This window comes from Salvelinus fontinalis, chromosome 18 (genome assembly GCF_029448725.1).
Source record: "Salvelinus fontinalis isolate EN_2023a chromosome 18, ASM2944872v1, whole genome shotgun sequence".
In the NCBI taxonomy this organism is placed as follows: Eukaryota; Metazoa; Chordata; class Actinopteri; order Salmoniformes; family Salmonidae; genus Salvelinus; species Salvelinus fontinalis.
This window is the reverse complement of record NC_074682.1, coordinates 11801951-11819047: the sequence shown is the minus strand read 5'-3', so window position 1 is coordinate 11819047 and position 17097 is coordinate 11801951. Positions and strand designations below refer to the sequence as shown.

Below are 17097 nucleotides of genomic sequence, written 5' to 3'. Positions count from 1 at the left end.
GTTAGGCTGTTAATTGCCCGAGGTTGTTTGTCGAGCAGTAACACATACACTACCGTTCAAAAGTTTGGGGTCACGTAGAAATGTCTTTGTTTTGAAAGAAAAACACTTTTTTTCCCCCATCAAATTGATCAGAAATACATTGTTAATGACTACTGTAGCTGGAAACTTTTATTTTTATGGAATATCTATATCAACAGTGAAGAGGCGACTCCGGGATGCTGGCCTTCTCGGCAGAGTTCCAGTGCCTGTGTTATTTTGCCCAGCTTAATCTTTTCTTGTTATTGGCCAGTCTGAGATACGGCTTTTTCTTTGCCACCCTGCCTAGACGGCCAGCGTCCCCGGAGTCGCCTCTTCACTGATGACATTGAGGCTGGTGTTTTGCGGGTACTATTTAATGAAGTTGCCAGTTGAGGACTTGTCAGGTGTGTTTCTCAAACTAGACAATGTATTTGTCCTCTTGCTCAGTTGTTCCCCCAGGGCCTCCCACTCTTTCTATTCTGGTTAGAGCCAGTTTGCGCTTTTCTGTGAAGAGAGTAGTACACAGCGTTGTACGAGATCTTCAGTTTCTTGCATGGAATAGCCTTCATTTCTCTGAACAAAAATAGACTGACAAGTTTCAGAAGAAAGTTCTTTGTTTCTGGCCATTTTGAGCCTGTAATCGAACCCACAAATGCTGACGTTCAAGATACTCAACTAGTCTAAAGAAGGCCAGTTATTGCTTTTTTCATCAGGACAACAGTTTTAAGCTGTGCTAACATGATTGCAAAAGGGTTTTCTAATGATCAATTAGCCTTTAAAAATTATAAACTTGGATTAGCTACCACAATGTGCCATTGGAACACAGGTGGTTGCTGATAATGGGTCTCTACGCCTATGTAGATATTCCATTTAAAAAATCAGACGTTTCCAGCTACAATAGTAATTTACAATGTATTTCCGATCAATATGTTATTTTAATGGACAAAAAAAGGTCATTTTCTAAGTGACCCCAAACTTTTGAACGGTAGTGTAGTTTCCGGTACTGTTTATATTGAGGTGCAGGAGCGCCAAGCAGTAGAAAATTTGAGGTGCCCGTACTCTGCTCCGGTGAGCTCTTGCCCAGGTGCTTCTTATCCTAGTGCAAATAGCCTACAGCTGTGTCTGTAGGCCCACAATATTTTATACAATTCTGCAACTTTGCTAGTGCAAGCTTTGGGCTGGACCCAACGTAATGGTAGATAATGTTTCAAGTTAGTTGTAGACAGGCCATGTGTTGCCAGTGATTTATAGAATATGTTTATCAGGTTATTGTCTGCAATTTTTACATTTAGGCTATTTTGTTTCTATCTAGATCTCTGGCGCCCTCTTGAGGTATGTCTTATATCAAACTAAGTATAATGTGTCAGAAGATCAATGCCTATAGTTGAATTTATTTAAACACAAGGTATGTCTATATGGAAAAATACACGTTTACAAATTTCAAACAATGAACTGGTCAAAAGAACAGAACTTTCGGTCAAAGAATATTTTATTTAGTTGAGGAAAGCCCTAGCATGGTTAACTGGGGTCTCAGCCTTGTTGGGTTATGAATTGGCTGTGAGCTGCAGTCAGATTACTGACAATCCTGTCCTCAATCTCTTCATCTCGGCTTGCTTCCTCATCTGTGAGTACCAGCTCGACCTGAGTGTCAGGGGTCACCACCACTACGTAACCTCGTCTGGTATCCAGTACATTGGCTACCACAGCCTGGTGCCGATAGGTGGACAGAGCCCGCCGAGCTCTGTCCAGCAGGATGGATGGGTCTGTCTCCAGCTTGAAAGAAATCACAAATGCTTGAGGAGCCCAGTCCTTCACCAGTGGCGACAACATCTTGGGGACCATCTTCATACTGATCTACAGGAAAGAATCTTGACTTAACAGTGGATCTCTAATAAAGAGCATGTGCTGTTGTATTTGATGGTTTTCTTTACTCACCTGAAGTGGTCCATTGGAAGACTGGATCTTGTGCTCTGGCATATCAGATGCTGGGATGTAGAAATCCGACACTGCCGCAGCCAAATAAAACATAGCGTTGGACCCTGAGTGGAATGATCACAGAGCGCATGTTAGCTATCCCAGCACATGCAGGTACTGTACATCTCAATAAGCCCTGCTACCTCTAGTTGAGTGTCAGTACCTACCTATGGGGCTGAGTGCCTGTGCTGCTGCTTTGAGGAGGTGCAGGTACTCGGACAGGGTGCTGAACTCCACAGGCAGAAGAAGCCCTGCCTCTTTCACCGCCTGGTAACGCATCAGGATTTTGCCAATGTTTGGAAGTGCCTGCTGGTTGACCACGACTTGGTCAGAGACCGAACCCCCCTTTCCACTCTCCAGCTGTAGGCTGTCCAGCAGATTAATCCCAGAGTAGAGGCGTGTGAAAGGATATAAGGAACGGTGTCTGTGCAGGAAGATCACAGCATAGCCTGACTCAAGGAAGTACTCTGCCGAAGAGGCTCCGCGCCGGCCACTGCTGAAATTATCCAGGAAGCGGACGGTGCGAGACTCCAGGGGGACTTTGGTGCCTCCTGAGGTGATAAGCACCACCCTGTGCCCTGCAGCCCTGTGCTGCACAGCAAACGCTGCCATCTGCCCTTTGACCTCCTCTACATGGGAGGGAACAGCAAACTCTTCAGACAGCTTCCCTTCTGCAGTGAGGGTCCTGGGGTCTGCCATGCCTAGTTGGCCGAGGAGAGGGGGGGAAACATCAGCTTACAAGACGAATATTACATTGAAAAGGAATGTGAAACCTAACATGCATTGCCAAGTATGTGATTAAGCAATAAGGCATGGGGGGTATATAGCCAATATACCACGGCTAAGGGATGTTCTTATGCACAACACGGAGTGCCTGGATACAGCCCTTAGCCATGGTATATTGGCCATATACCACAAACCCCCGGGGTGCCTTATTGCTATTATAAACTAGTTACCAACGTAATTAGAGCTGTAAAAATAAATGTTGTCATACCAGTGGTATACAGTCTGATATACCACGGCTGTCAGCCAATCAGCATTCAGGGCTCAAACCACCCAGTTTATAATTTGGTTTAAAGCTGCAATATCTAACTTTTTGGGTGACCAAACCAAATTCACATAAAAATGTGAGTTATAGATCTATAATTCTCATCGAAAGCAAGTCTAAGAAGCGGAATAACTGTTTTGTGTTATTTATATGCTTCACATTCTTAAGTTTAGTTTTTGCGTCTTTTGGTTTTGTACAACAGTTTCACACAGCTGAAAATGCAATATTTTTGGTTATGGACAAGATATTTCACAGCGGTTAAGATAGAACAATGATTCTCAACACTATACCTGTTTTTTTTTTTTTTTTTGTTACAAACTGAAATTAGGTGAACTATTAGAATTTTAACAACCAAGAAATGGTGTAGCACCTTTAAACGTCAGCGAGAGGAGCCAAGCCATCAATCTCTTAGATAATTTACGTTTTTGGTAGGAATAAGAGACTTGTGACCTTGACAAACTTTTGAGGGGACGAATAGTAGTCACTGGTTGATTATTTGAAAGAGTATCTGGTTTGCCTCTAGGATACGTACGTATGTTAGACTCACCTTTGTCTACTAGCTACAACTTGACTGCACTTTACAGCAGTTAACGTTATGCCTTAGAAAATGCGGTTCACACTAGCTGCTATTACAAGGAAGTTCGTTGACATGGGGCACGCGCCTAAGACCATTCGGCTAATGTTGCAGTTATCAGTGAATTAGCTTAATATTTATATGAATCGTATTCATTAATAGAAACTTTCCTTACTTTAAAAGGCACCGAGGGAAAAATGTAGCTGATGATTGAGATGTACCGGGCGACTTCCGGATGCTGTCTGGCGTGATGTTTTCTTCGATTAGCTACATTCATTGGAATGTAAAGAACTCGGAATTATGTCGCCGCCTAACGTCGTGGAGGTTGAATTGCCAGGTGACTGCATTACAAATGATTCCAACATTTTTTCAGATATAATAATAACCTACGTAGTGATTCAGTGGCCTTTTTCGAGATACCTTTAGTCACTGGCAAACAACCTCCTGTGCCATGAAGGTCCAAACCTGGCAGAGGCTGTAGGACAAGTACACTACCTACAAGTCCACATCTCTTGGCAGATGCTGTAGTCCTGGAAGGCGCATATAGGAGAAGATAGTGGGAACTGAGGTTTTGTTTGAAACTGCTAGTGAGTCGGGTGAAGATAATAGCACAGAGAGGAATGGATTGTGATTGAATAAGTGGGATGGATATTGTTTGTCGACGTGTCAATTTCTGTATTTTGAATGACGTTGTTTTGCCGTCTTTCACGCAATGGATTTGTATTTTCTCATTCAATACCCTGTCCAGCTGGTGGCGGTAATGCACCATTAATATTGGATGCCAACCGCCATTAAACCCCATCGAAGAAGAAAAAGAGGCTGTAAACCGCTTTCAGTGAGCTCCAAAAGGGACAGTGACAAATGTTTTGTTGTTTTGTCTGTGCTCCAGCACTTTGGATTTGAAATGATACAATGACTAAGAGGTTAAAATGCAGACTTTAAGCTTTAATTTGAGGCTATTTTCATCCATATCGGGGAACTGTTCAGAAAGTACAGCAATTACAGCTTGTGACGCTACAAACTTGTTGGATGCATTTGCTATTTGTTTTGGATGTGTTTCAGATTAGTTTGTGCCCAATAGAAATTAATGGTAAAAAATGTATTATCATTTTTGAGTCAATTTTATTGTAAATAAGAATAGAATATGTTTCTAAACACTTCTATATTAATATGGACGCTACCGTGATTATGGATAGTCCTGAATGAATCGTGAATAATGATGAGTGAGAAAGCTACAGATGCACAGTTATCATACCTCCAAGAGATGACCTCTTACCATTACAATAACAGGGAAGGTTAGTGTTTTTTTGGGGGGGGGCGGTATAATGAATCTGGGTTTGGCAGATGCCAGGATAATGGTCTGGGGCTGTTTTTCATGGTTCGTGCTAGGCCCCTTAGTTCCAGTGAAGGGAAATCTGAATGCTACAGCATACAATTACATTCTAGATGATTCTGTGCTTCCAACTTTGTGGCAACAGTTTGGGGAAGCCCCTTTCCTGTTTCAGCATGACAATGCCCCCGTGCACAAAGCGAGGTCCATACAGAAATGGTTTGTCGAGATCGGTGTGGAAGAACTTGACTGGCCTGCACAGAGCCCTGACCTCAACCCCATCAAACTCCTTTGCGATGAATTGGTGAACATGGTGGCTAGTCACCTTCAACATGCTAAATCATATCATCACATTTTCTTTATTGATTTTAGTTACAGCTTTCAATACAATGCAAATACACACACTGCGGAAACGACTACTGGACCTGAATGTCAAAGGAGGCCTCGTAGGTTGGATCAAGGACTTTTTAACTGACCGCCCACAGAGGGTCCTTATGAATGGGGCCCTCTCTGATGAACTGACCCTGAACACAGGGATATGTCCTTTCACTGTTGTTGTTCTCTCTCTACACTAACGAGATGAAGAGCAGAGGAAATAATGTGAGCCTTTTTAAGTATGGCTCTGGTTGGACTCTTTTTGTAAAGATGCTACGTCAGATGGGGACAGCAATTTTAAACAGACCAACAACCTTCAAGAATGGTGTCAGTCATGTGCCCTCCACATCAATGTGGAAAAGACAAAGGAGCTGATCCTCAATGGCAACAACTTGCCAATGTCCCAACCACTCTCTCTGAATGACCAACCAGTGGAGGTGGTTGAGTGTTTTAAATACCTAGGGACACAAATTGATAACAAGCTGAGTTTTACAGAGAATGCAGACAGCAGATTATTATTTATTTTTTTAACAAGCCAACGCCTGTTCTTTATCAGGAAATGAAAGGGGTTTGGGGTCAGCCAGGATGCTCTGGAGAGGGTGTACTGCAGCTTGGTGGAGAGCATCCTCATGTTCAATATGACAGTCTGCTATGGTAATCTGAGTGTGAGGAGCAAAAGCAAACTGACCAGAATAGTAAACAGCCAGTAAAGTAATTGGTCGACCACAGGGGCACATTTGAGAATTCTGTTTGACAAGGCAACCAAAAAGAAGGCACTGGCTGTCATTGGCGACCCCTCCCACCCTCTACACCCTCAGTTCGAGGCTTCCCTCTGGCCGGTGCTTCAGAATGCCCATGGCCAACAGGAACATGTTCAAACATTCAGTCGTTCCTTGTGCTGTTGGACTACTAAATGCAAAGTAAATTGTATCGGTATATGTACTTATCTATCTAGTGCAGTTGGGACAGTGGTCGGTTGGGAGTGAATGTATTAATGTCCTCTATGTTGTTAGTGGATGCAACATGATGGACTGACTGGTTTAAATGTGTATGATGTGAGAATGTATGTGTATGTGATTATTTTAATGAAGGTGATGCCAAAGGAAAATGTCCATCCTGGATGGACAATAGAGTTATATTATATTCGATTCTATTAATGCCCATGATTTTGGAATGAGATATTCGGTGAGCAGGTGTCCACATACTTTTGGTCATGTGTATTTGGACTGGAAGAAATATGAATCGCAACCTGTTTGTGGCTCAAGTGAAGCATTTTCAATGTTAATCCACTGGAGGTGCTGTTGCCTCACTAAAAACTGGATGAGGAAACTGAAATGATACTGAACTAGATAGACTAGCTAAGATTAGACGTTTTTGAGTCCAGCAAGGTATTGTAACGACCCTGGGTTTATAAACGCGGAAATCGACTCTGCCGCACGAGCATGCTTTTGCGGCACAGTCGATAGCGCGTTTATAAACCCAGGGTCGTTACAGTATGATGAATTTACCAAAATGTCAATGCATGTCTCATGAAGATGAACATTATTAAGATAATAGCTGACAGGATGCTTCTAACAACAGTGCAATATATCTAATGTCAATCAAATATCAAAATTATTAATTTCTTGCAAATAAATATGACCTCTAGTAGTACTGTAGTAACTCCTGTAATAAGATTATTAAGAGCTAACACCTCGATCACGCCTACAGTATTTTTACGCAAAATGGTACGCAGCATCATCTGGATATGTGCAACAACATTTCATTTTTCACATGCTACCATTTCCGCCAAGCCATCGATCTATGCATACAATTCGATGCATACCTTCAATAAATCCAATGTATGCACCACAAAGAACGCACCCAAACAGCCTCTACAACAGCCTCTACAACGCAATGCAGTATGGCTAATGCAGAGTTCCATTGGAAATTAATATACTTCTTCTGGTGTACCAAAATACAAAGCACTGTTGGTGTGATCGAGGCGTAAGAACACATAGAAACAACTTTTCTGTATCATGTTTTTTATTTAGTTGTTATTATAATGATTGAGTAAATATGTGTTGTTATTCTTATTGTTATTCTTACTAAAGTTATTACTATTGTTGTTTTATTAAAGTAGTTGTAAAAGAGAGAGGACAGTGAAGTAGGGGACTAGTTTTTGTGGCTGTGTACATCTCCAAGTGCAGTTTGTAATTTGTGTCGTTCTCTTGTTTCATGAACATGTAGCTGACAGGATGCTTCTAACAACAGTGTAATAGATTTAAAGAAAGTCAAGAAAATAGCTAAATTAATAATGTCTTGCTGTTAAATATAACCTCGAGTAGTACTGTAGTACGAGTATTAATAGCTAAGAAAAAGAAAAAAAATCACGTATTTTGTTGTAATTATAATGATTGAGTAAATATGTGTTGTTATTATTATTATGAACGTGGTTCTAGCAGAGGCAGAGAGAGAGAGAGGACAGTGAAGTAGAGGACTAGTTTTTGTGGCTGTGTACATCACCGGGTGCAGTAATGTAGCCAGTGCAGTTTGTAATTTGCGTCGTTCTCTGAATTGTATTGAAAGTAGTTCCGGGTATATATTTTTTTGTAGCCTGTGTAGAAAACGACAGAGTCCCGGATGTTGGCTGTCGAGACTGGACTCGAGAGAAAGGCGAACGGGAAAAGGCAGAGAAGCCGAAGAGGGACGACACTGGCACACTGGTGAGAGTTCAACGGGTCTTACCTAGGACAAACTCCAAGAGCATAGGCACCTGAGGGACTTTCTTGTTGAAGAAGAGGTGAAAGGGGAGGGGGCAGATACTTCAACACTGCCCTGGACCAAGGTAACGACCTGACATACCCAGGGTAAGTGAGCTGTAAGAACATGGGAATGGTAGTTGAACTGAGGCCCATGAAATGGACGACTTTCATGGGGGAAGTGAGCTGTACTGAAGTTCTGGGGATTGAGTTCAGCAATCAGGCCTTGATAGTTTTCTTTTTGCTGGGACGGGGCGTATAGGGACATCATTACTAACGATCCAGGTAGCTCGTTTCCTAACACGATAACTAGCATGCTTGATCACAATACGTAGATAGCTAGCTATAACTCTCGAACTTGACGGTTAGCACCATTGACAACTGAACAACTTTGACAGCTAACGCCACGGTAGCATTCGTTTTTCCATATTTTTAGCTAACTATCCATATTGCAAAGAAGCCCAACTACTCTTTGACAAGGTGTGTTGCTAAAATGTTAGCCATTTTAGCAACATTTACTCAAGCTAAGTTGCTATCGTTAGCTAACTTAGGAATGGGTCACACTGTGCGCACACTGTCTTTAGCTAACTCGAGCTAGCCAGCTTGACTGGCTGGTACGTTTGGTCCCTCATCAGCTGTTGGAATGCGTTACGTCTGTCAATTTAATGTTGTCTGACTTTGTGGGATTTCTCGAGATATGGATGATAATCAATGGTCTTAAGCGTCTGTACTTTAACTAACTAATCAAAAATGTATGCAGTGTCAAAATGTCACTGGCTAGTTTGGCTACCTGAAGTGAAGAATTAAGGGGAAAAAAGCACTTGAGAGCAAGGCTTTGTTGATTCAGGTTATAGTAGTTTGACTCGCACAACCTATGACTCCAGAACCAGGGATGTAACACAAACTCCTGATTTGTTAGCTACAGATTGTACGCCTGATAATGTGATATAACCAAATATTGTTGGTGTCTATACTGGGCGTTACAGGAAAGCACCATACAAACCGCCGCCATAGATTTGATCAATGTACCTGTTCTTTGCGATATTTTCTTCGTTCTCGATTCCGTGAAAAAGTATATTTAAAAAATATATAATTTCCAGTTACAAGTAGATATACAAAAACCAGCGAAAACTCAGATAAATATTTTTTTTGTATTGCGTGAGGATGTTTCTCGCTATCGTAGCTTCTGCACATATAGCATTTCCCAGCATCTTTGCAGGAGCCATGTGTTGGAACCGAAATTATTTTACAATAGTTATGTTTTGAGCAGAACATTTAAATGTTTTATCATTGTATTTCTGTTGAGGAAAATATAGTTCTGAACCAGTTCGAACCCCCCCCCAAAAGTTACGGTTCATATAGTTAGTTTTCGTATATATTTTTGTTGTTGTGTGAAATCAACATCATTTTTACTTTTAGCTCATTCATTTACTCCAATTAGCGCCAATAGAGCAGCAACGGGTAAGATAGTTGTTTACATGTTTGGTCAAATAATTGCAGGAGCTAGGTTTAACTGAAATTTGACAGGTGGGGAGAGGGGCAGACATGGAGGGGGATTGGCTTGAAGCTCTGAACATCATGACGGAATTGGAATGTATTTAGGCTATTACTAGCACTATAACTTCACAGAATTATATAGCTAATAGACAATATTTTTGAAAAAAAGATGTAAAACTAAAAATAACGTAATTAACCAGTTCTCAAGATTTGAAAACAACGATTCTGTTCTGGAACACTAGAAATCACTTTTGTTCCTGCTCCTGTTTCCGTTGCTCTGAAAATGTACTTATTTTCCCTGAACCGGTTCCAAACCCTGGCAGGAACTAGTTGTTTCAATGCATCGCGCCTGCAGCCACGCAGTAGATGACAGCTCGTCATACAATGTGACAAACAAAAAAAAGTTATGCACACATGTAAGAGGTATACAGTGCATTTGGAAAGTATTCAGATCCCTTGACTTTTTCCACATTTTGTTATGTTAGTCGTAACTTTAATATGGATTCAAGTACTTTTTTCCCTCAATCTACACACAATAGCCCATAACGATGAAGCAAAAACAGGTTTTTAGAATTTTTTGCTAATTGATTCAAAAATAAGGATTCAGACCCTTTGCTATGAGACTCAAAAAATGACCTCAGGTGCATCCTGTTTCCATTGAACATCCTTGATGTTTCTACAACTTAATTGGAGTCCACATGTGGTAAATTCTATTGATTGGACATGATTTAGAAAGGCACACACCAGTCTATATAAGGTCCCACAGTTGACAGTGCATGTCAGAGCTTGAACCAACACAAGCCATGAGGTCGAAGGAATTGTCCGTAGAGCTCCGACATGATTGTGTCGGCACAGATCTGGGGAAGGGTACCAAAACATTTCTGCAGCATTGAAGGTCCTTAACAACACAATGGCCTCATCATTCTTCAATGGAACAAGTTTGGAACAACCAAGACTCTTCTTAGAGCTGGCTGCCCCAGACAAACTGAGCAATTGGGGGAGAAGGGCCTTGGTCAGGGAGGTGACCAAGAAGCCAATGGTAACTCTGACAGAGAGTTGTCCTTCTGAAAGGTTCTCCCATCTCTGCAGCACTCCACAAATCAGGCCTTTATGGTAGAGTGCCCAGACAGAAGCCACTCCTCAGTAAAAGGCACCTGACAGCCAGCTTGGAGTTTGTTAAAAGGCACCTAAAGATTCTCCATGTTGTGGGGATGTTTCTCAGGGACTGGGAGACTAATCCGGATCGAGGGAGAGAAGAACAGAGCAAAGTACAGAGAGAACCTGTCCCGAGCTCTCAGGACCTCAACAGGACAACAACCATAAGCACACAGCTAAGACAACACAGGAGTGGCTTTGGGACAAGTCTCTGAATGTCCTTGAGTGGCCCAGCCAGAGCTCGGACTTGAACCCGATCGGACATCTCTGGAGAAACCTTAGAACAGCTGTGCTGCGACGCTCACCATCCAACCTGACAGAGCTTCAGAGGAGAATGGGAGAAATTTCCCAAATACAGGTGTGCCAAGCTTGTAGCATTTTTTTTTTAATTTAACCTTTTATTTATCCAGGCTAGTTAGTTAAGAACAAATTCTTATTTACAATGACGCCCTACACCGGCCAAACCCAGACGACGCTGGGCCAATTGTGCGCCGCCCTATGCGACTCCCAATCACGGCCAGTTGTGGTACGGACAGTTGTGGATTCAAACCAGGGTGTCTGTAGTGACTCCTAGCACTGAGATGCAGTGCCTTAGACTTCTGCTCCATTTGGTAGCCGGAGAAGACTAGGCTGTAATCGCTGCCATAGGTGCTTCAACAAGGTACTGAGTAAGGCGTCTGAATACTTATGTAAGTGTTATATTGCAGTAAAAAAATAAATAATAATGTTTAAACCTGTTTTTTCTTTGTCATGATGGGGTATTGTGTGTAGATTGAGGGGGGGGGAAACTATTTAATCCATTTTGGAATAAGCTTGTAAGTAACAAAGTGGGAAAAGTTAAGGGGTCTGAATACTTTCCGAATGCGCTGTATCTCACTCAATACAAAACATATTCAGACAGATATTAAATCTATGATTTTTGTAGAATCACCAGCAACTGGAAAATGACATTTGGAAGAGAATTTATTTTGTTCTTGATTTGGAGAAAGAAAGAAAAAAAGTGTCGTCAAGAACAGGTTAGTTGCAAAATTGATGGCGGCAGTTTCTATGCGACTTTCCTGTAATGTACTCCTTAAAATATTTGGTTATATCACATTATCTGGTGTAAAATGTGTAGCTACAGTTTTCTATCACATGTCTACGAAACAGAAGTTAAGTTGTTTCTATATATGTGCCATTTCTGTTATGTCCTACTAAAAAATACAAAAAAACATTCTCAAGCTTAGTCCCACAAAGATAGACCAGACCCGGTTTGTCTTAATCATCCATTATTTAAAGCTACAATATTTAACTTTTTTGGTGACCTGACCAAATTCACACAGAAATGTGGGTTAGATCTTTAATTCCCGTTGAAAGCAAGTCTAAGAAGCTGTATATCTGTTCTATGTGTGCTATTTCAATGCTTTCCGTTCTGAAGTTACGTTTTTGAGTCTTTCGGTTATGTAAATCCGCATCAAACAGCTGAATATACAACATTTTTAGTTATGGAAAATTTATTTCACAGTGGTTTAATGGTATAGTGATTCTCTACATAATGACGGCTTGTTTTGTCACAACCTGAAATTAGGCAAACTATTAGAATTTTAGCAACCAGGAAATGGCGGCGTGATTTCTGCATAGTGCATCTTTAAATAGCAGCTACTGTATGCTGTCTGCATGTACATGCAGCCTTGAAGCTGTTCAAGTATTGATATCACTCCACTGGCATTACAATGACTTGAGTAAGTCTTTGGTTCTATTTTGACTTGGTTTTTAGAAATGACAATGTGCATAAATCACACATGCGTCTGATTCCTCAAAGTACCGTTTTTTGTTTTTGTTACTGAGCGGTAATGGGGAGGGCTTTGCAAATGTGGGTGATTTTAAAATATTAATTGTCATTCAACATCCCATCGAGGTTCTCACTCTCCCCTAGTGATGGATAGGTGTTCTTTATTGACCTCCGCTAATTTACCTTTGGGATCGATATTGTACTATCCTTCATGCTGTTCACAGTTTGAGTCTTTACTTCGGGGATGGTAGTCTGCTTTTAGGTTGTAACCTAATCTTTTTTGATAGTGAGAAGTGGAGTAATCATCTTTAATTAGATTTATAAGACTTTTTGGCACCTCCCCCACTTCCCGTTAGTTTCACACAACATGCAAGATAGTGAGAAATTCACACGTTTAAAAAAATTCTGTGTTTTCAAGGAATTGTATGAACTGTGAATGAGTTGTTTCTGGATGACTGGATAGCAGAGCGGGAGATATTGTGCGGCGTGATGCAGCATTGTTGCGGCTGTGTGTGCTGAACTGTTCTCTGAGCATTGTGAAATTAGTCCAGCAGTCTGCATCAGTGTTCACCTCCTATTCTATTGAGGGTTTTCATATCCGTTATCTATGCAAATGTATGGGTCATGTAGCCTAGACATTGAACAGTATCGGCCACAACGTTTGTGTCTGCATTAAATTAGGCAACTCTTAGATGCTATGTGTCGTTGGTCCTGTGTAATTAAATGTCTCTACTAATAATTTTAAGGATTAGACTACCCCTTTCAGTTTGAAATTGTAGGCCTTGTTTAAAAAAAAAAACAAAAAAAATCTTAACCTCCAAGCAGGTATAAATGCACAATGTCAGTTGAGGTAGATGTTCAGCATCTGCTTGTTCGGTCTGTCTGTAACCATTTCCATCCAAGGATGTGCAGCATTTTGAGGAGATGAGGCACAATGCGACCACAAGCAAGCACTATGGGGTTAAATCTGTTCAACATTAGCGTTCCACAAATGAAAACCAGCACATTGAAAGGGGCTCTACCACCCACCCAATTACCACCTTACTGTTATGGACTGAAAGATTCCATTCCTCACAAGCTAGATTGGCAGATTTTCTTGTGGTCAGGGACAGAATATCTATACAGTGTGCTGATGGTTTAGGTTAATGCTTCAGGTGTACCCTCACAAGGATTATGCTTGAGTCTGCCTGCTGTCTTTTCAGAGCCCTGTCTTTTCAGACCTGCATTTTCCCTGGCTTTTGAGATATTGTGCAGCATTGATTGATCCAGCTGTGCTTAGTGGTACTACAAACATCTGAATGAAACAATTACTTTTCAGTTTTTTAAAATCATTGGAGCCTGTTCACTGGCTTAAGGTATTAATCTTTATCTACCTGCAAGTACTGTATTTCATAAAATTGCGGAATCCAGTATTGAATATTGTGCTATTTCTTTTAATAAGCTTAATAGGATAATGACACCATTGTGGAGAGGTGGGTAGGGTCTCCAAACTGACAAAGCCTTTGTAAGAGGCAGTCTCTCACCTTTCGCATACGAGCAGCTCATTTCAAATTCATCTGTGGCCCTGTGCCTAGCTCTGTCTCACTGAGAGGCTTTTTCATTTCTCCCCCTGTTGAAGCGATTATTCAAATGGCAGTCCGTGAGACTCAGTAACCCGACGGCTGGTGGTAGCTGAGCCCCAGGCCCGGCAGGCTGAAATATACCAGTCCCCTGCTTCCTTAGGGATCGGACAGACAGAACTCCGGAGGGAGGCTATCCATTCAGACCAGCCCAAGCAGTCAGTGTCAAGATATTAGCAATCATCATCATATTATATATATATTGTAGGCTGGGCTGTTCTTTTGATTGACTGGTGACTGACCGCAGTAGTGCAAGTGTAGAGGGCAGTATGTCTTCAATCCAATTGCAATATTGTGGTGCATTGTCCTTATTGATTGATCATATCTTTGTTCATAACCAGGGATTTCTTTGCCATTAATCCTTGGGCGGGCTGCCAAACAGTGGGAAAGAAATGCTTTCAGTATTAACTTAAACAACTGAAACCACAAAGTATGTAGAAAAGATAATGGACCTATATATATTTTTTTATAATCTTTGAGAACTAACAATCACCAATATAAAAGCAAGACGGGGAGAAATGAAAATTGCCCCAAAACATTGTTTTGAGCAAATAACACAGCATTAGCCATGCAAAATGCCTAGAATTTCACCGAACTTGCTTTAAAACTGCAAAATTGAAAAATTTGTAGAATTGCAAGAAATTCTTTAACTGCAAAAATGTCTATTGGTGCCATGGAGAAATTATGGGTAACGAATGGTCTATGATTGTATTTTATCTGTCATGTTTGCCTAAAAAATACCTCCTATGTGAAAGAAAGACTTTGTCCTGGCTCTGTGTTACAAGACTTTCTGCTGGGTATTGGGTGTGCACATACATGCTCCTCTGTTCGTTGTTGTGATGGCAGGCAACTATTGCAGGCGCCTTCTCTGAAGCAGCTCAGGCCTAAGTGACTCTGAAGGGTTCGTTTGAAATCTCTCCTATGTTCTGCTCTAATCCAGTATGTAGTTTGTGCTCCTGGTTGCAGTGTTGGTGAGATGGGACTAGCTCAGTCTTCATTAGCAATGCTGTGCATCGCCAGAATGCAGATGAGCTATGAAGCCATTCATCTCCTGGAAATGCGTCCCTGATTCCAATTTGAATCTTATTTGTAGTTGTGTGAGCCCACTTCTCCATGTTAAAGAAATATCTTTATATGAGAGATCAGAGGGGGATAATTGCTCTTAAGTGAACCTCATTTAGTGCTGGCCAGAGCAATTACAGTAACTGCAGTTCCAGGCATTTACAGGGGCCAGCAGCAGCTGTCATTGAACACTCTGAAGCTGTGATATCAAATGGTGAATAGATTGACATTGGCAAAGCATTATGTGGAAATGGAATGTTCAAGGATGGATTTTAATTAGTTTTGCAGGTTTTATGCAGCTGTTTTGCATCTAAGGAAAGTCATAATTAAAAATAACAATTAGAAACGCATTATTTTTTGTAATGATTAAAAAAATAAATTATTCTCAAGGTGCTGTAAGGTGAAAGAAAGCCAGCACTTCTTTTCCTCAGGCGAAACCCCCAGGGCTTGTGGGAGATGTTTTATCATTAATGTTATTCAGGAGCCAAATTTTTTGTTTTGCTCAGCTGGTTGCTTTAATCTATTTTTGCTGTAAATTAATGAATTTTTAAAAAGCCGTTCGCTGGATGTGGGAATGCAGCATTGGTTCAGCGTTTTCAAACAACCCCCCCCCCCCCACCACCAACCTCCTCATGGGATGGAGAGAGCAAGTTTACTGAAGAACTACGCTTGAATACATTTTTTTATTCATCTAGCAATACACTGCCTAACTCTGTCTCCCTCTCTCCAATATGCAAGGCTGAAACTGTGTCTGTGGAGTGTACTTGCGCTGTAAAATTTGGGCAGAAACTAGTTGTGGACACTGATCAGTGAAATAAATGTTTTAATTATTCTGCTTGCCCAGAATTATCGAAAACAAGTATACACATTTTAACTCAATCTCTCAATGTGTCCATGTTGCCATCCGCTAGCTTAGATAAGGGCCTTGTTTTGTGTACTGGTGCCATGTTTTTGGACCAACCTTCCCTATGTAGACTATTGAAGCCGCTACAGAGGAACCAGCTACCCACACTGTGGCCTGGTGGGTTCGCGCTCGAGAACGTGTGGGTGAGAGAGGGCAGAGGGAATCATGAATTAATCTCTTGCCACGTGGGGCTGTTGTGGTTCTCAGAATAGGCTGCACGTGGCAGCTGTAAGAAGGCCTAACCGCCACAATAATTTCTTTTCCCAGTGAAATTGACTACAGTGAAGGTTTGACCATAAATAAGTGTAGATCAGAACATCCATAGTAGGACCTTGCCATGTGAGACTAACAGTATGCGTAATGAGTAAGACAGACTGCTAATACCTTGACAGGATTTCATTAGTTCATCATATTGTACCCGGTGTCCTTGAGTTGTCATCGCCTATCGCAGGACTTAAAATATATATTTTATTTTTTTCTTCCTATGCTCAGTAGAAGCAATTGATATGCCTATACGATTCACACTCTTAAGAGACTTGTGAGCTGTGTGCTGGCAACGGCTTTTGCTAAGCTTACACAGCTTAAGTAATGAGAATGGAGCTCTCCTCCTGCTATTTAGTATCCATTTTAATTACAGTGGCTAGCTTATTCGCTCTTAGCCAATGCAAATTTCACCTCCAAGTTAAATGGCTTAACTTGCTAAAGATGACCTTTTTGAGAGAGGATTCTTCATCCCAAAACAAAGTTGTCGCAAGTCCTTTTGCTGGAAGCATTGATAACACTGGAATAATACGATGGCCTGTGTGTGTGTGTGTTTATACTTCCAGCCTCTCTGTTCAGCGAGGAAAAGCAGGGTCGGTTTAATGAAGCCCTTGCTCTTAATCCTGATTTTTAGTCAAGTCAGGCTTAATGTGTTAGTAGTATGTGGAGACGCTACTCACTGTGACGGTCACTGTCCCAAGTCTGCTGGGGTTAAACCAGTTAGGCGACCATTCACCCAGCCTCGTCTCTATGGCTTCAGTAACTGTT

General features: G+C 41.3%; 2 protein-coding genes across 5 annotated transcripts in view; one reads left to right on the top strand and one right to left on the bottom strand.

Moving 5' to 3' along the window:
- Nucleotides 1–1489: 1489 nt before the first annotated feature.
- On the bottom strand, nt 1490–3897 carry ppcs (phosphopantothenoylcysteine synthetase). Of its 4 annotated transcripts, none has more exons than XM_055868169.1 (4): nt 3790–3897; nt 2160–2693; nt 1954–2057; nt 1490–1872 (listed from the first exon to the last, which is right to left on the bottom strand). In XM_055868169.1, the coding sequence occupies exons 2-4, from the start codon at nt 2689–2691 to the stop codon at nt 1549–1551; spliced, it is 960 nt and encodes a 319-aa protein (XP_055724144.1). In that variant the 5' UTR covers nt 2692–2693; nt 3790–3897; the 3' UTR covers nt 1490–1548. The 4 variants fall into 4 exon arrangements, with proteins under 4 accessions (XP_055724144.1, XP_055724146.1, XP_055724145.1 ...); XM_055868171.1 differs by having other exon boundaries at nt 1490–1867; XM_055868170.1 differs by lacking the exon at nt 3790–3897 and adding an exon at nt 3588–3769.
- A 3776-nt stretch (nt 3898–7673) lies between these two features.
- Nucleotides 7674–17097, top strand: part of LOC129814974 (forkhead box protein J3-like) — an 82005-nt gene continuing 72581 nt past the window's right edge. Inside the window, exon 1 of the mRNA XM_055868166.1 lies at nt 7674–8168. The gene's annotated coding sequence lies outside the window, so the exon portion shown is untranslated. The remainder of the gene's footprint in view (nt 8169–17097) is intronic.